The sequence below is a fragment of the Urocampus carinirostris genome, chromosome 12 (genome assembly GCF_059441175.1).
Source record: "Urocampus carinirostris isolate Australia breed hairy pipefish chromosome 12, RoL_Ucar_1.0, whole genome shotgun sequence".
Taxonomy (NCBI): domain Eukaryota; kingdom Metazoa; phylum Chordata; class Actinopteri; order Syngnathiformes; family Syngnathidae; genus Urocampus; species Urocampus carinirostris.
In genome coordinates, this window is record NC_142360.1 from 19592426 (window position 1) to 19611724 (window position 19299).

At 40.2% G+C, this 19299-nt stretch overlaps 1 protein-coding gene and 1 long non-coding RNA gene across 4 annotated transcripts in view; one reads left to right on the forward strand and one right to left on the reverse strand.

Moving 5' to 3' along the window:
- Window positions 1-19299, reverse strand: part of LOC148355195 (uncharacterized) — a 34603-nt gene that overhangs the window by 13713 nt on the left and 1591 nt on the right. The gene's annotated exons all lie outside the window — the stretch shown is intronic.
- On the forward strand, window positions 702-17125 carry pycr3 (pyrroline-5-carboxylate reductase 3). Of its 3 annotated transcripts, XM_088350317.1 has the most exons (8): window positions 5427-5633; window positions 5750-5929; window positions 7519-7612; window positions 7690-7754; window positions 10645-10824; window positions 10912-11124; window positions 15187-15279; window positions 16770-17125. In XM_088350317.1, exons 3-8 carry the CDS (start codon window positions 7537-7539, stop codon window positions 16974-16976), a joined length of 834 nt encoding a protein of 277 aa, XP_088206443.1. In that variant the 5' UTR covers window positions 5427-5633; window positions 5750-5929; window positions 7519-7536; the 3' UTR covers window positions 16977-17125. The 3 variants fall into 3 exon arrangements, with proteins under 3 accessions (XP_088206444.1, XP_088206443.1, XP_088206442.1); XM_088350318.1 differs by lacking the exons at window positions 5427-5633; window positions 5750-5929 and adding an exon at window positions 702-890; XM_088350316.1 differs by having other exon boundaries at window positions 5427-5929.

Here is a 19299-nt window from a genome sequence, read left to right on the forward strand (position 1 = left end):
TCTTACCTTATGCTAAATCTATTGCACCCTGGTCGTTCTGGAAAAGGGGATTACCACTCGTGAGTCCCCTTTTCAAGGTTTCTTGTTTTCATCGTGCTCTGGTTTTTGAGATTTTCCTTTCCCTCCTGTTGGTTTAAGATCAGGGGATGGTCTAATTGTAATCATTCAATATCCAGATCCGGCTCACAGCCCATATGATTGACACACCTGAGTTAAACAACCTTCAGCTAATGTTTATAGCTAGCGCTACAAGGCTAAATTACTACAGTTCCGAAGTTTTAGTTCCTACACTTACTTTGTAGGACAGACAGACAGACAGACAGACAGACAGACAGACAGAGTAAGGCAAAAGTGATGAAAAAAGACGAAAAAAGCAATATTAAAAAAAGAAGGAGAACAAACACAGAATTGTCTGCAAAAATGCATATTGAATAATCATAAGAGAAAAAATATCTCGATGGGAACCGGCTATGACAGGGAGCCAACTACCGTTATTCTCTTAGAGGAGCCGGCTACCGTTGTTCACTTAAAAGAGCCGGCTCTCAAAGCCGTTTCGTTCTTGAACGCCACACTCGATTGTCGAGAGTGGGCGGGTGCAGAGTGCGCTCGATATACTGCTCCGTATGACAAGAACCTACTCCAAATGGCAAACATTGGCGAGTTAATCTTTAAAACGTATGGAAAAAATTCAATTGTTACTACAAGTTTATTACATAATGCTTATAAAATCTAGGAATCTCTGAATACTCACCAGAACCCATGGTTTGCGTTTTATATATGGATAAAGGTGCCGCCCGTTTAGACATTAGAGGTAGTGATGTAAATCAAGCCAACCTTCCCGACAGCGTAGCACGCGGTTGATAGTTTGATTTAAGAAACTGGAACATCAGGTGAGTTTATCGGACTGTTTTTCCCAAACCATTCATTCATTATAAGCGCAAATGTGCCTAATTACCCTCCCAGAATCTTTTAAAGGAGAATCCACTACGTTGACGATCTGATTTTTGGAAATGTCCTTCTCTGTGTTGATTAAATGGTAACCAAAACTTTCCAACGTTTTATTTTACTCAAACGCAGCGAATAAACGTGATAGTACCGCCTTTTGTGCAACAAAAAAGTCACGTCAGCGCATTGGAGTAACTCATTTTCCTTCCTGGTATGCTTACGTGGCGGTCATGTTGGTAGGGGCGACTTCTTTCCAAGATAGCGAAATTTAATGAAACTCCGTAATTTGTTTTTATTTTTTTGCGGCTTTAGTTGTTGTTTATTCCAAAACGTGTCGTGTACTTGAACGATTTTACTGTGGTATAAGTGATGAGTGTTCGCGATGGACCCTCGACCAACCTCACATATAATTTATAAAAGACTAGATACGACACGCCTCTTAAAACGACGTGCCTACTGTGAGCCTAAACTAGTCGGGTCAAACTATTCAGAATCGCTCAGTACATGTCGACATAGTGTAAAAGTTAAAAAGAAGTATGTGCTTATATGCTGCCTATGAATGGATTCCACGCCGTAACATTGAGTCCCGGGAAGCTGGAATAACATTTTATAGGCAAACATGTTTTTGCCTCTATTTTTACTTAAAGTGGGTCTCCGTAAATTCAAAATATTCGACTTGCTGACGCCATCTTCTGTTTGAAATTATCATAGCAGCCTCTGTCAAGCTGCTCGCGTACTTGACTTTTAGTCCATTCATCCATCCATTCATCCATTATCTGCACCACTCATCCTCAGTAGGGTCGCGGGGGATGCTGGAGCCCATGCTGTCTTCGGGCAGTGGGCAGGGGACACCCTGAACTGGTTGACAGCCAATCACAGGGCACACAGAGACAGACAAGTCACTCGCTCATTCAGACCTAGGGACAATTTGGACCGGCCATTTAACCTGACATGCATGTTTTTGAAATGTGGGAGGAAAGCGGCGTGCCCAGAGGAAACCCACGCAAGCACGGGAGAACATGCAAACTCCACACAGGAAGGTTTGATCTCATGACCTCAGAACTTTGCCTCACACGCGCTAACCACTGCCCCGCCATGCTGCCTGACTCTTAGTCGTACTTGCAAAATTCACAAACTCTTTTTTTTTTCATTTTGTGTCGAGAGTTCACCTTACTCTCCCCTTTACTCCAGCCTAATGCGCCCCTTGCCTGAAATTAAAAGAAAAAAGTAAGATTAAAGCAAATAGGCGCCGTGAATTCTGTACAAATTTTTAAAAGTTCTTTGAACTCAGTTGGGCTTTGTTATCTGATACCCAATAGAGAAAATATTTCATTTCAAACCTTTAAGGACACCTGAAACTAGGCACCCCACCTTTAATCTTGTTGAGAGCTTCAGTAGCTCCAAAACCTCTTGGTGGCTTACATTGTTTGAATGTTTTTGTTTTTTTTTAATAAGTTTGCACCACATTACCAAACTCTGTTTCCTATATATACATGGTGGAAGTGAGAGATAAAACTCATATAAACCGTTTTACCGCTTTATGCGGCAAGTGACCATCAATTGAGTAGACATCAAAACTAGATACCAGTCTTTATTTAACATTGTTTTTTTTAAGTCACGCATTCTTTTTAAAACTCTTTAAATATCCTCTTAAAAACGTTTTTTGAATTTTATCTTTTTTTTCCAAATGGTTGAATTTCAATGCAGTTGTTTGTAACTTGTATAATTGTTTATACATTGTTTTTGATTTATTTTTTCCCCCAAAAAGCCCATTTTGTTCTTTATATGTGTAAATTAATTTTAGGTTATAACAGCATGTGTTGACTAAAAAGTTATCCGCATGAAAATTGGTTGTAAAATATGCTGGTTATGATTTATTTTTAACAAAAGAAGAAAGCAATTAAAGAAAAAGGAGATAAGAAAAAAGGAAAGCTAGGAAAAAAGAAGTAAACAATCTTTTCCAATTATTCAATATGCACTACAGCAGTACAGTGTCCCTCATTTCTTTGGACAAAAATATTGGTAACAAATAGAGACTGACTTAAATTGACTCATGGACTTTACACTTATTTTAAATCCAGGCTTAAAACAAACTTAATTCTATAGATAGATAGATAGATAGATACTTCAATCATCCCCGCAGGGAAATTCACATTTCCAGCAGCATCCTTTCGTTGAGAACAATACATTAATAAAGCAAAAGAAATACAATATACAAATACCCAATGTGACGTGCTAATACCCACTGTAGCGTGTTGTATAGAGTATTTAAATAGTGCTACATAAAATACACACTGCAATAAATGTACGATAATATGCAATGTAGGGGGTGTGGTTTAATGTGGGCCTTTACTCCGCCGCGTGGAGTTAAAGAGCCTCCTGGCATGAGGAAGAAAAGATCTCTTCAGTCTGTCCGTGGTACAAGACAGTGACAGCAGTCTGTCGCTGAAGCTGCTCTTCTGTCTGGATATAATGCTGTGTAGTGGATGTGATGAATTGTCCATGATTGACCGCAGCTTTTTCAGTGCCCGTCTCTCAGCTACTGTTGTCAGGCTGTCAAGCTCTGTGCCCACAACAGAGCTCGCTTTCCTCGCTAGTTTATTGAGACGAGAGGCATCCTTCTTCTTGACGCTGCCTCCCCAACACGCTGCCGCATAGAAGAGGGCGCTTGCAACAACTGTCTCGTAGAATATTTTCAAGAGCTTTTTGCAGATTTTATAGCTTATGAATGACCTACAGTTCAATGTTCAATGACAATTTCTGTGTATTATTTGTTTTTGCAACATCTGTTGCAGCCTGGTCATCCTTTTTATTTTATTCTTTATTTTTATTATATTATACCTAAATGATTTTATATTTTTTATTTCTAATTTCATTGTTTGTCAATGCAACATCCATTGCAGTCTGGTCATCCTGGAAGGGGGATTACACCATGTGCGGTCCCTTCTCAATGTTTCTTCATTTTCCTCATGTTGAGAATATGGGAGTTTTTCCTTTCCCTCATGTAGGTTTTAGATCAGGGGATGGTCTAATAATAGTCTCTAGTTTGCAATAATCTGTGGTCTGTGCAGCCCTTATAAGACTCCTTGTGATCAAGGGCGTCTCAAATAAACATGACTTGACTTGACTATTGTATTGCATTTTAAAAAAAAATTATTTTGACGGAACATAGTTGATTTATTTAGGCGTGCATTGAGAAATATTTTGAGCGTTCAAATCCACTAATTTGAACCCTTTTTTTAGTGTTAAACTGCTCTTGAATCTTACTTTTTTTCTTTTTAGGTGAGTAGATCATTTTAGCTTAGTTTTTTGTAAGTAGGGCAGCACGGCAGTGCAGTGGTTGGCGCGTGTGCGGCACAGTTCTGAGGTCATAAGATCGAACCTTCCTGTGCGGAGTTTGCATGTTCTCCCTGTGCTTTTGTGGGTGTTTCCTCCGGGCACTCCGGTTTCCTCCCACATTCCAAAGACATGCATTTCAGGTGGATTGGCCGGTCCAAATTGTCCCTAGGTGTGAATGAGCGAGCAAATTGTCTGTCCCTGTGTGCCCTGTGACTGGCTGGCACCCAGTTCAGGGTGTCCCCTGCCCACTGCCCGAGAATAGCGGGGATAAGCGGTATAGATAATGGATAGATGGTTTGAGAAAGTTTAAGAACCTCTAGATCACAGGTGTCAAACGGGCGGCCCACGGGCCAGATCAGGCCCGCTAAGGGATTGAATCCGGCCCGCGAGACAACACTCAGAGAAGCGCAAGAGAAAAACAAGCTGCAGGTTGAAATATGTCAACTTGATGTTGCCAAAGCCAAGTGCCTCTCACAAAGACACTGTACTTGTATTTATTTCTCTCTCTCTCTTTCTTTTCCACCTCTTTTCTCCCACTCTGTCTCAGTCTCTTTCACTCTCTTTGTCTCTTTTTATCTTCCTTTGTTGCTCTTTGTCTTTTTCTCTCTGTGTGTCTTTTAACCTCTTTTGCTCTAACCTCCTTTTTCCCTTTTCTCTCTTTTCCTTTCTCTCTTCATACCCTTCACGCTTTCTTTTCTCTTTTCTCTCCTTCTGTCTTTCTATTTTTCTTTGGATTTCTTTCCTCCTCTCTCTTTCTTTTACCCCTCTCTGACGACTTTTTATCTTTGTTTCTCACGCTCTCTCCCTCTTTTTCTTTATTTGTCCCACCCTCTCTCCTTTTTCCTCCCTCTTTCTCTTATTTCTTTATCTCTCTTTTTCTTTCTCTTTAATCTACTAGTCCGGCCCCCAACAGAATGTTTGTTCTATCGTGTGGCCCCCGAGTTAAAATGAGTTTGACACCCCTACTCTAGATGAAGTCTCGAAAACAGAGGAGCCGCCTGGCAGTTCAAAAAGCTTTTGTGGTGAGCCGAGCTGAAAGATCCGCGTTTCTAAAAAGTGACTGAACATTGCGCATCAACAATGACGTAGTCACGCAGATAGGTGAGGTCACGTAACTACGTAGTCTAATTCTGCGGGCTATAATTAAAATCAACCACACTTGTTTCTTTTATATATTAATGGCTTGGGGATAAAGAAAAACACCAAAATACTAATTTTAAAAAAAATACAATTACCTCAGGGTCATTGCGCATGCGCAAATGTGGCGCTAAGAGCTAGGCTAAACAGCGAGTTCCTCTGTTTTTAAATGAACATTTGGCGCATCAAAATGAACGAGCGAGCGGGACCAAGTAAGAAAAGAAAAAACTATCACTTTCATATAGAATGGGAATCGGAGTTCTTTTTCACAATGTCCTTCTCGAAATGCATTTGCCTCATCTGCCGGTCTACCATCTCGATACCAAAGAAGGGGAACGTGGAGCGACATTTTCGGAGTCTTCATAAAAACTACGACGCCGATTTCCCACCAAAAAGCGAACTGAGGAGGAGGAGGGTGGAGGAATTAAAATCCCAATTATTTGGAGAGCAGTTATCTTTTACGCAATATTCTACGAATGCGAATGTCGCCACTGAAGCATTGATCCGGGTGAGTCATCTTATGGTGAAAAATCAATAGGTCTCTCCAAGACATACATGCTAAGCGAAGCAGCCTTTTTTCTTCTATTTTTCGATTCGATTATCTCGTTTTTTTGTTGTGTTTCGACCTCAAAGTCTTGTAACAGAAAGGGGGAAAATAGGGTGATTGTAAAGGTGGTCTTCTCGTTGTTGTTATCTCAAATCAATTTAGTAATACATGTAAACACAGTTTGTACGAGAGCTTGAAATCCTTAAAATGCTTGAATTCTAACGTTTTTTTCAAGAACGACAAATTCTTGAATTTTGGGTGAAGTGCTTGTAAATGGTTGGAATGGTCAATGACACCAAATCAAACTACTGGGCTGGGCCTACTGAAGCTAAGAAAATACTGGACAATAATTGTCTTCATTAACATGAAACCAGACTGGAAGTCAGCTCTTACACCTTGACTGCTTTCTAGCGGCTGGAAGGAGCATTAGATATGTACGAGTGAAGAGAGGAAACTACGTTACATATTGTGGTGAAGGACAAGTTTCTATGAAATTTGGTCTTTAAATGTAGAATAAACTGCTTGTATGTTGAATAAACTGCTTATATTTGGGGTTTAGTGTAGACTGGTCCTTTTGCCCAAAAGGACACTCCAGTGTTTCCCATACCATATAAAAACCCCGGCGGGCCGCCTGGGTCTCATTAGTCCATGCCAAGGTCTCAAACTTGTATTAACCGCAGCAGCACATTGAGGTAATGCGGGTAGCATGACCTTGGACGCGCCCCCGGGCACTCGCCCGGATCCCCTAGACCAAACTCAAATCACGGGTGCCAAACTAGTTGGAGAGAGAAAGAGAGAGAGAGATCCAAAGAGAAATTGAAAGAGAGAAGGAGAGACAAGGGTAAAGCGAGAGAAAAGAGAGAGCAAAATAAAGTAAAAATACACACAAGAGAGAAAGAGACCAAGCAGGAAAAAGAAAGAGTGAAAGGAGAGGACCAAATAGACCAAATAAGATAGAAAGTGAGATAGAGATAATGAGAGAAATGAAAAAGAGAGAAGGAGAAAAAGGGTGTGAAAGGGAGAGAAAAAAGTGAGCATGAAAAAGAGTAAGTGAGAAAAAAAAGATCAATAGTGACAGACGGATAAAAGAGAGAAATGTAAAAACGGGTGCGTTAGGATAAGAAAGAGAGAAAGGGTGAAGAAAGAAAGATGTACACAAAGTGAGAGAGTCTTCATTGACTTGAAAAGCGCTATATAAATGCAGACCATTTACCATAAAAATTAATAAAAAAAGAACAACTCCAGTTGCTTTGCGAGTGGCGCCTAGCCTTGGCGACATCAAGTGGTCATGTTTAAAACTGCAGCTCATTTTTTTTTTCATGCGCCTCTATCGATGTTGTCTCGCGGGCCGGATTAAAATCCTTCGCATGCCTGATCTGGCCCAGGGGCCGCAATTTAAACACCTTTGCCCTGGACTGTCCACTCACCGGGTCTCAGAAAATTCTATGGAAAACACTGCACTGTGTATGAAGAAAATTAGGACAACAGAAAATTCGATGTACCATTTTGAGTCGACCGATATATTCTGTAACATGTTTTTGTCTTTTCAGATAAAAAGAGAATCTGACATGGCCTCAGAGTTGCGAGTTGGCTTCATCGGTGCAGGGAACATGGCCTTCGGCATTTTGAAGGGAATTTTGTCCGGTAAGTATTTCTAAGATCGCAAGCCAAGTAGGTGGTTGAATGCGAAGGAATTCTTATTTTTGTTTTTGTCACTTAAGGCGATGTTCCTTCGACACATGTCAAAGTTAGTGCACCATCTTCCAGGAACCTCAGACGCTTTCAGGTACTCTTTCCTGCATAGGATACAATTTTATTTTGCAAGCTTTCAGTAATAAACTTATTGTCTACAGACTGCCTATTCTCACATAAAATAGGTGATATGGCCAAAAAAAACCTCGCTTTTGAAAGTAAAATCTCAATTTTATCACTTTTGAATAATAGTACAGTAATAATGACAATATACAATGTATTTTAAGCCAGCTGTCTTGAATCAATTTAATGAAACTATTGCATAATATACTCAGGGTTCGCACAGGTTTTTGAAATCCTTGAAAATGCTTGTACAGTGGAACCTCTGTTTTCGAACGCTTCTCAGTTCGAACAAATCGGTGTCCGACCAAAAATTTCGAGAAATTCTTGCTTCGCTGTTCGGTCAAAAAATCGGAGTTCGAACGCCGGTAATGCGTGAGTGCGTACGCTAGGGTGCGATGCTGAGCGGCGTACGGGTGTAGATCGCTCTTTTCCTGACCAACTGTTATGGCGTGCGGACGTGCTTTGTTTTGCTTTTACTTTTGATATAGGTGTACGAAGTGTTTTAGCCCCTAATTATGCCTCAGAAGAAAGTCAATGCAAGCAGCAAAGTTGCTACAGGTGAAAAAAGAAAAGTAGTGCGTACAACTATTGCATTTAAGAAAGAAATAATAGCAAAATATGAAGGAGGTACGAGTGTCTGATCTTGCCTGCGCCTTCTGCTGACCACCACAAAGGTAAGAAATCCTATTCATAATTCTTTTCTTTATCCTTTTTTTTATTTTTACACGTTCATATTAGCGGAATCTTTCGTACGGAATATTACGATAACGCGAACGTACGATTAGCCTGGGTTAGCTTTATGTTTACGTTAAACATTCTAGGTAAACATTCAGGGTGTTGGAACGGAGCCCAACATTCAGGGTGTTGGAACGGAGCCCAACATTCAGGGTGTTGGAACGGACCCCCCTTTCCACTTGTTGTGGAGACCCGGGTGCTAAATGACTTGTAAACGACCTGATTTTTTTATTTTTACACGTTCATGTTAGCGTAATCTTCCATACCAAAGATTACGCTAACGCGAACGTACGATTAGCCTGGGTTAGCTTTATGTTTACGTTAAACATTCAAGGTAAACAATCAGGGTGTTGGAACGGTTTAAAACGATTTACATTATTTTAAATGGGAAAAATGATTTCGGTGATCGAACAAATCGGTTTTCGAACAGGGTTCTGGAACGGATTATGGTCGAGAACCGAGGTTCCACTGTATTTTAATGAGTGGAAAAGTGCTTGATTTTTGGGTGAAGTGCTTGTAAATGCTGGGAAATTTTGCTATGTTTCTCTGCAGTCTGAATCAATAGACCATGCTTAAATGAAGGAATATAAACCAAGTCTGCTTAAAAACGTTGCCGGCACGCTTGCTCTGGTGGCTTTGCTTTGCCATTGCATTTCTTCTTTCCTCATGATTAACAGCAGTTGGCATTGTCTTATGAGGCGTCATCGCCCCCTACGGGTCAGGCCCAAGAGGACAGGAGTATGCTACACTTAAACAGGGCACTAATAAATGTTTCTTAGCTCAAGGATTGCATACAAATGATGGATATTTATTATGGGCCAGGCAAAAAATAAGGTAGCATTTCCTAGCTATAAAATCTAATGAAGAACTTCCTGTATCTGTGAAAAAAGCGAAATATTACCATTTTTATACAAGCCCTTTATGGAGTTTATGGATTTTTCTAGCCTTAATTTTGAAAATTGTTTGGGTTGAAAAATATTATTCTTTACTGCAATCGGTAATACAATTTGCCTCTAAGTTTTGCTTTAGCTCCACCATAAATCTTCTTTTCTCTGAAGGATGCTGGAATTTCCTACACTGATAAAAAAATAATAATAATAATTACGTTATTACTTTGAGTTCTCATGACTGATCCTAAGAAAATTGAATCAATGAACCAGGGTGTTTGAAATAGCACGCATAATTTATTACCCAAGAGAATCAATGTTAGAAAAAAAAGTGGGGAGGGGAGGCGCTGGAGATTATGGGAGTTTTCAACCGCTGAAAATTACTTGCACAAAAAGAAAGTTTCCACTATAATGCTAATCGATTTGGGGAGATTCCCTTGTACAGAAAAAAACGCTTATTCCCAAGAACCAGCAAACATGATTTTAAATCTGAAACCGTCCTCTTATTCGTTGTTGCTTAGAGACTTGGTCTTGTGCTCTGAATGTCTCCAACATATGACCCATGTACTGAACTCAAGGCCACAGTGCAGGCCCGCACGGCCAACACGCAATGAGTCAGCCAAACATGTAGCAGAAAAGAGAATGGCCATTGTTTAGACAATTCTTTTAATAAGGACCAGTGATACTCGACCACATCACGCCCTCATGGGTGTGATCTTATATATCTGATACTCGCAGTATTGGGTGACGGTGTTTGAAATGGCTAAACTTGTTAGAAAGCCAAGGAAGTGAGAAATTTTCGTATTGTTCTGTACTTTTGAATGTCCCTCCAATCGACATAATTACGTACGGTGAGATCGATGTTATCAGATTTCATTATGGTACATGGTGAATTAGTACATTTGGGAACTGTCCAATAGGGGACGTCGTCGTTCCATCCATTCCAAAGCTCTGAATCACTTTAAACAAAAAATGTGGGAGTCAATTTTGCGCGGGGCTTATTTACTCTGCAGGATAGAGATTTGCAACAAAATATTTACACACCTATTGTTCATGCGGCCATAAACATGGTGTATGAATCGTGAATAGGCATGTATCCATTTTCCTCCACATTTTAAATGTCATATTTTTTCACCAAACTTTTGTGAGATATTGTTGGCTCCTTCCCTTGAATTCCACTTCCCTGTTGCAGATGCCTCCATCAGACCGAAATTAAATCACACCGTACATTAATTTCAGGAGCTGAACATCGCCACAACTCACTCCAACACCGAGGTTGTCTGCAGTTCTGATGTCATCTTTATTGCAGTAAAACCTCATTTAGTTTCAACGGTTCTTAATGAGATCTCGCACAATATCACTGACAGACACATCATCGTGTCAGTTGCAGCCGGAGTCACCTTGTCCACCTTAGAAGAGGTAAGCATGCATCCTGTGATCTGTTAACATTGTTTCTGTTAATTCATTGGAATTATTTCATCCTTTCTTCTCACCTCCTGTACAAAGCTTCTGCCTGTGGGTTCGTGTGTCATCAGGCTGATGCCAAATCTTCCTTGCCTGGTCATGCAAGGTGCACTGTTATATTCTCTGGGAACTCATGCTAAACCAGAGGATGCATCCCTACTGTCCTCCTTGTTGCAGCGCTGCGGTTTAGTTGAAGAGGGACCCGAGGCCTGGATCGACATCCATACTGGTCTAAGTGGGAGTGGAGTTGCCTTTGTAAGTGCTCAGTTAAATGGCTCAGTTTAGTAGAGACATGTCAAACATACAGCTTGTCGAATGATTGAATCCGGCCTGCCATAAATTAATGAGTACATACGCTGCCCTACTTACGAACGAGAGGTTCCGGATAATCGTTCGTAAGTTGAATTTGTTTGTAAGTTGCTTCAGTTCTATATTATGTGTTTTAAAGGTTTATATAAGTATGTGTAAGGCTTGTATAAGTAACCTGTATTGTTTTGTACTAAAAATAAAGATTTCATAAAATAATATGCTCTTTAAAGATAAATAAAGTTAGGTATAACTTACTTTTGGAAGATGGGCTTCAACAGTTAGGCTACTTCCTACTCCTTGATGGAAAGTGGCCGAAAAAAAAACCCCAATCCAACCATATTCCCAACCACATCAAGCTTTCTTATTTTACTTTCATTTCAAATTTAACGGCTCGCCTCTTTACACTTTACGCCAACCATATTGAATGGATGCACGAGATATTAAACAATAAAAATGTCAAAGTTCTTAGCCTGCTGGAGATACAGTACACGTAGTACTGTATGTTTGCACGCGAACTTGGTAGTAGAAGCCGGATTTCTTCTTCGGGGTGGATATTGGGTGACCTCTCAGCACCACCACCCGCCGGTAGCAGCGGAAAGAAGCACTACAGTACTGTCTTGTACTCTGAAAAAGGTGCACAATACAAAATCTTACTCAAGTAATCTCCAGATATTTTTCGACATCTGCAAATTTTTTTCGTATCTACCTTTTTTCTTAAGTCAAATGGTCCTAAGTAGGGGAACGTCTGTATGCTAAAAAAATAAGCAAGTCTCTAGGTTGTGTCTGTTAAAAGTAATACGTTTTTTTAAATTCTCCATTCAAATAAGCAGCAGTGGAATAAAATACTAGTTTCAAGTCAATATTTGTTGTTGTTGTTTACATTATAAAAACAATTTTAAAAAATTACAAAAAGCGTTAAATACGTTGTGTTTAGAAAAGATCCCTTGTCATCCGTGATCATAATATGTAAGGTAGGTTACTAATGTAGGCTGAATGACAAAGCTTAATACTGTAATACAAAGCTAAAAAATTGAGGTTGACATTCTTTCATTGATTCGGCCCAACTGAGAATAAAGTCTAGATCTAGAGCCAAACTGTTTGACATCTCTGCTTTAGTACTATAGTTTACTCTAGGGGTGTCAAAATCCTTTTCACCAAGGGCCACGTTATTATATTGGCTGTCATCAGAGGGCCTGGTGTAACTTATAAATGTAACTAAATGTAATTGGTGTGTCAAATAAATGTAACTACTCCTTCATGTCAAGAAACTGGTGTTATTAAATATTCAAGTCACAAACCTTATAGTTTCATTGAAAAATGTCACTATACGTATAAATATCAATGAATATAGCAAGTTATAAAATACAGTGATGCCTCTGCATACATTATGAACTACGAAAATATTTAGATAAAAGTTTAGCCTGATGGGGGAGAGAAAATCCAAGTTACGAGAATTTCCAAACTTTCAAGTCATGTTATTAACATTTTATATATCTGATTACTATATTTTTATGTTCGATTACTATTTGAATATTTTTATAGATTATAGATAGGATTAACTTGGATGCTTTTGGGAGGCTGGGAAATAAGTCAATAGGTATTCACAAATTAATGTATGTACAGACGCTCCCCTACTTATGAACATTCGAGTTACGAACATTTTTTTGGCGATGTCGAAAAATATTCAGGGTTTGCTTAAGTTCGAGTTTGTATTGTGCCCCTTTTTTCAAGTACAGGACAGTACTGTAGTGCTTCATTCTGCCGCTACCTGCGTGTGACGCTGTGAGAGCTCACGCAGTAACCACCCCGAAGAAGAAATCCAGCTTCCTCTTCCTAGTTCGTGTGTAAACACACTATACTGTATCTCCTGCGCGCTCAGAACTTTGACATTTTATTGTTTATTATATCGTGCATTCATTCAATATGGTTGGTGTAAAGTGTAAAGAAGAAGCGAGCCGTTTCATTTGAAATAAAAGCGGAATATGGAAGCTTGATGCGGTTGAGAAAATGGTTGGATCCCTTTTTTTCGACCATTTTCTACCACGGAGGAGTAGCCTAACTCTCAAAGCCCGTCTTCCAAAAGTAAGTTAAACTCAACTTTATTTATCTTTGTAGAGCATATTATTTTATGAAATCTTTATTTTTTTTTAGTACAAAACAATACAGGTTACTTACATAAACCATAAACATACAAAATATAGCCCTGAAGCAACTTCTGAACAAATTCAACTTACGAACGATCATCTGGAACCCATCTCGTTTGTAAGTAGGGCAGCGTCTGTAGAGGTATCACTGCATAAAAAAATCTTAGACATTTTAGTATTATTTATTATTTAATTCCACATAGCAGCACGGCGGCGCAGTGTTTAGCGCGTGTGCGGCATAGTTCTGAGGTCATGAGATCGAACCTTCTGTGTGGAGTTTGCATGTTCTCCCCATGCTTGCGTGGGTTTTGTCCGGGCACTCCGGTTTCCTCCCACATTCCAAAAACTTGCATGTTAAGTGAATTGGCCAGTCCAAATTGTCCCTAGGGGTGAATGAGCGAGCAAATTTTCTGTCCCTGTGTGCCCTGCGACTGGCTGGCGACCAGTTCAGGGTGTCCCCTGCCCACTGCCCGAAGCTAGCTGGAATGGGCTCCAGCATCCCCGCTACCCTACCGAGGATAAGCGGTACAGATAATGGATGGATGGATAATTCCACATAAGGATATACAGTGGAACCTCGGTTCTCGACCAAAATCCGTTCCAGAACCCTGTTCGAAAAGCGATTTGTTCGAACACCGAAATCATTTTTCCTATTACAAATAATGTAAATCGTTTTGATCCGTTCTAACACCCTGAATGTTTACCTTTGTTTACCTTTAAGACACAAATAACATAAACATAAATGTAACCCAGGCTAATCGTTCGTTCGCGTTATCGTAATCTTCCGTACGAAAGATTACGCTAACATGAACGGATAAAAATAAAAAAAAGGGTAACGAAATGAAAATAATAAAGAAAATAATTATGAATAGGATTTTTTACCTTTGTGGTGGTCAGCAGAAGGCGCAGGTGGACGGTGGAGAGGGATGGAGGAGGAAGGAAAATTATTGTTTGGAAGGAGAGTCCCCTTCCATAAAAACTTCGGGGAGCTCTTCTGTCTGAGCGGTGCTCACACGTTCTAATCTCTTTGCTATGGATGACTCGGCTACAGGATGTTCTTTTCTCTTAAAATATCTATCCAATGACACTTGCTTCTGCCTTCCTTTTAGCACTTTTCGGAAGTGGTTCATGACAGTGTCGTTAAAGTCATTAATGACTGGTGGCTGCAGCTTCATCTGGGTGGTGGAGTTCGACGAAATTCTGTAACTCGGCCCATTTGCTACACATTTGTTTAATCTCGACGTCCACTAGTGTAGTGGAGGTGCAATTGCACCTGAGAAAATTAAAAGGAGTAAAAAAAATGTGAAGCATCCACCCCTAGACGGTACCACTGCACTACAGTTAGCCATAGCTGTATCGTGGAATACTTAACGTGGTTTTGCGACTTCACGTATTTTCATCACCCGTACGCCGCTCAGCATCCCACCCTCACGTACGCACTCACGCTTCATACTGGCGTTCGAACTCCGATTTTTGTTCAAAATACGAAGCAAGAATTTCTCAAATTTTTTGTTCGGACTCCCGATTTGTTCGAACTGTGAGTCGTTCGAAAACCGAGGTTCCACTGTACTAGCATCTCGTGAAGGTGAGCTGTCACTTTGCGAATATCTTAATCAACAAGCACGGCGGGAAATTTAGTTTTTGGGTCAAAGCACTCTTTTGACCCATTTATTCTTATACGCTCAGACAATTTAAGCTCTCGTGGACCATGATTTTGACACATGTGTCATACTTGAACAGTGAGTCACCCAATTTACAACTTCTGTGTTCGACACCTCACCTTCCTGTCCTCTTCATATTTTGCAATTTATCCTGTTCAATACCATATAAATATAATTCGGGGATCTTGTTTTGCTGTTTACAGGTGTACCTGTTTGCAGAGGCTCTGGCAGAAGGAGCTGTGAAAATGGGAATGCCCAGCGCGCTAGCCCAAAGAATTGCGTCTCAGACTATTATGGTTAGTTTCATTGACACTTTTACTTTGATTACAATGGTTCTTTCATGTCTGCTTCCTATTTGTGCTAGTCTCCTAGACTCCTACCAGAATTCTTGACTTGTACAGTGCCTAGCAAAAGTATTGCCCCCAAACCCCCAGAAACGTTTGGACATTTTGCTACATTTCAGACTTTAAGTATAAACCTAAAAATAACCTGAAACGTAGTAGTTGCAAAAGGTTTGCCTCCCTGTTCTTTCAGCTCAGCCAACTGACTCCAGAAGTTCCATGATGACTTCTCAATGATCCAACATCGACCTAAATGACTAATGATGTCCGAGGGCACTTGTGCGTCAGTACATTTCAGTCTAAATGGACCCGCTCTGTGATGGGCACAGAGGTCTGTAAAAGCAGACGCTGGAGAACAGATGGCATTATGAACACCAAAGAACACATCAGGCAGGTCCGGGATAAAGTTGTGGAAAAGTTCAAAGCAGCAATTGGATGAAAAATATTTTGCAACATTTACACATCTCCCAGAGCACTGTGCAAACAATAATATCAAAATGGAGAGCGTAAAACCCCCGCAAGCCGACCAACACCAGACCATCCTTGTAAACCTTTGGCCAAAACAAGAAGAAAACTAATCGGAGAAGCATCCACGAGGCCCATGATCATATTGTATGACCTGCAGGCATACACAGCTGAGGTGGGATAATGTTTGCATAAGACAACTATGTCGTACTCTGCATACAACTGCCTTGAAAGAGTGGCAAAAAGTGGGCCCTTCCTGAAAGACTACCATAAAAATGATGGTTGGCATTTGCAAGAAGCTACATGGGAGAAACGGATAACCTGTGGATATGACGGAAATTGAACTGTTTGGCCTGAATGCAAAACGTTACGTTTGGCGTAAGAGTAACACTGCACCTCAAGCTGGGGAACAAAACGACCCCTCTGTCAAACATGGTGGTGGCAGCATCATTCTCTGGTTGCTTCTGCATGGACTAGGAAGATCGTTAGAGTTGATGGGAGGATAATGGGAGCCAGATACAGGGTGATTCTGACAAAAAAAATCTGTTGGGAGTCTTCAAGAAACCTGAGAAAGGGGCACAGGTTAACTTTTAAACAGGACAACAGCCCTGAACCAAAAGCAAAATCTACAATAGAACGGTGTAAAATATTAGAATGGCCAAGCCAAAGTCCAGACCTCAATCCAATAGAGCATTTTGGAAAGTGCTGAAAAATGCTGTGCACATTCGATCACCAGATAAACGTTTAGGAACTTTTTTAATGACGAGTGGGCCAATTTTTCTGTTTTGAGATGTCCAAAACTTAAATATTGAGTTGTTTTACATTGTTTTGTCTATGAGTTTTAAGCCTAAAGTATGACAATATGTCAAACTTCTTGTGGGGCCAATACTTTTGCACGGCACTGTAAATGGTACTTTTTTTTTTTTTTACTCAAGAAACCTTTTCATCATCATAACTACTATGTAACTACTTTGTTTCAGGGTGCCGGTCAACTATTACTAGACTCCAATAAACATCCCGCACAGCTTCGATCTGAGGTGTGCACCCCCGGCGGGACTACAATTTATGGTCTTCATGCTCTGGAGCAAGGAGGTGTAAGAGCATCCACCATGACTGCCGTAGAATGTGCAACTGAGAGAGCGCGGGAGCTCGGTCGAAAGTCTGCTGCAACAGGAAGAATGAAATGATCATTGTTTACGACCTCTTCAAACTCTGTAAAGTCTTAAATGTAAAATACATTTTATTATTTGGGATGGGTTTTTGGACTCATCTGTTGTTCCTTAAACAGTGTCAGTGTTTAATGGTTTAAAATAAAACTCAGTTAAATGTTGTTGAACTGTTGCACTGATGTCAAACAAAGGATACTGTGTCATAAAGAATAACGGTCAAATGTGAATATGCGCACGATGACTACAGTTTGAAAAGTAAAATGTTAGTTTTAAATGAGTTTTGCAAGATGCTTCAGAATAAAAGCAGCAATTGTATCCAAATAATATCATACTACATTAAGACGTGTAAGAGTGGGTTTAAATAAGATAAAGGTAAAAACTGACCAATTATATACTGAACCGTACTTTCATGTGTGTTTAAATAGGCTATTTGTATTTGGCGACTCCTGGTGGTGAAACTTCATTTAAAAAAAGATTTGAGCTAGGCAAACCGTTAACTGCACGTGCGCTTTTTAAAGTATTCATAGATTAAGAATTTGCAATTATTTTACATAGCTGTAGGCTAAAATATTGGTCTTGAGTCAAATTTTTTATTATTTCGAAAAATCGGTCAATTATTCTAAAAAAATCAATACTCGTTTTTAAGGAGCAAAAAGCGACCAACGTGTAAAGCGGCAATGTTGGCAGGTATGTTAATGTGTCGTGTTCAACAAATGATCCCTTGTCAACTGGTATATGTGGGGTAAGTTACCAGTTTAGGCCGAATGAGAAAACATGATACTGGAAAAACAAAGCTAAAAATTGAAGTTGACGTACTGATCTGGCATGCCTGCGAATACATTTTTTTGGATCCGGCCCCAGAGCCAAACTGAGTTTGACATTCCTTCCCCTAACAGAAGAACAAACAGGACAGATTTTTTTCCCCTCACATAAAGAAAGTAATCTACACGGCTCAGAAGATCATCGGCTGCTCTCTGCCCCATCTAGAGGAAATTGTCATCTTCTAACACTAGCAGAGTCTTCAAATCTATAAAGGACTCATCACACTCCAGCCACCATCTCTTTGACCAGTTTCCTCAAAATAAGAAAATAGAGGCTCGGAGATAGCTTCTTCCCCAGGGCTATCACCACCCTAAACAAGTGCAAAAAAAAAAAAAAAAAACACGTTGTATGACTTGTTTGTTGCTGCTAAATGTTATTGCACCAAACTGTGAAAATGTATTCTTTCTTATTTGGGGGATTTGTTGCTACCATATGTAAGTGCTCTTCATTGCACTTTTTCCGGTGCACTATTCTTTTTCATTCACAAACATTATAAAATAGGCCAGTGTCTAAGCGTTGTTTGGTTTGGTTGGTGTATTCCTTAACCACAAGGGCCCAAGGGCCACCATTCACTGTGATGTGTCTTAGGCAGATATAGCCTGGTGGCGCCCATCCCTCTTCAGGCCAACATGTTTCCACCATTATAAATGTTGTTTTCTGCTTTTTATCCTGAGTCTTTTATTTGTTTTTCTCTTTAAAGACTTTATTACATTTTTACCCTGAAGTGTGTTGGTGTAGACAATCCATGTCCCGCCGCGTGTTCAATTCTGGGATTCCAGCAGAGTATTTGGATGAAAAATAAGAGCTCTAAAGAGCAGTTCAGTTGAGGATTTTTTTTACAAATAATGAATGAAAAAACCATCCATATTCTGCACCGCTTATCCTCAGTAGGGTCACGGTGTGCTGGAGCCCATCCCAGCTATCTTCCGGCTATGGGCAGGGACACCCGGAACCGGTTGACAGCCAGTCGCGGGGCACACAGAGACAGACAATTCACTCGCTCATTCACACTGAGGAACAATTTAGACCGGCCAATAGAATATTCTGGGCTTGAGGCATCAAGACAAAATTCACCCCTGGACGAGCATAAAAGGGGTGTGGATTGCTTTTAACTAAGACAAGAAAGTTTGATCACATTACCCCAATTTTAGCTAACCTGTATTGGCTCCCTGTTAGCTTAAGATGTGATTTTAAAGTTTCCTTGGTAATATACAAAATCATGCATGGACTTGCTCCCTCATATCTTTCAAATCCAATTTCTTCATATGTTCTGGTCCGGAGTCTTCGATCTGAAAATGCTGGTCTACTCGTGATCCCAATAGCCAAGAAGAGATCCACAGGTTTCGAGAGCGTTCTCCATTCGCGCTCCAGTGCCCCGGTAGCTTGTAACTAGCCATCTGCTCTCTAAAATTTCTTACACTGAAAGGAGTAGCCCTCTAATTCTGTTATACTTTTGTATAATATTCTGGTCCGGAGCCTTCACTCTGAAAATGCTGGTCTACTCGTGATCCCGAGAGCC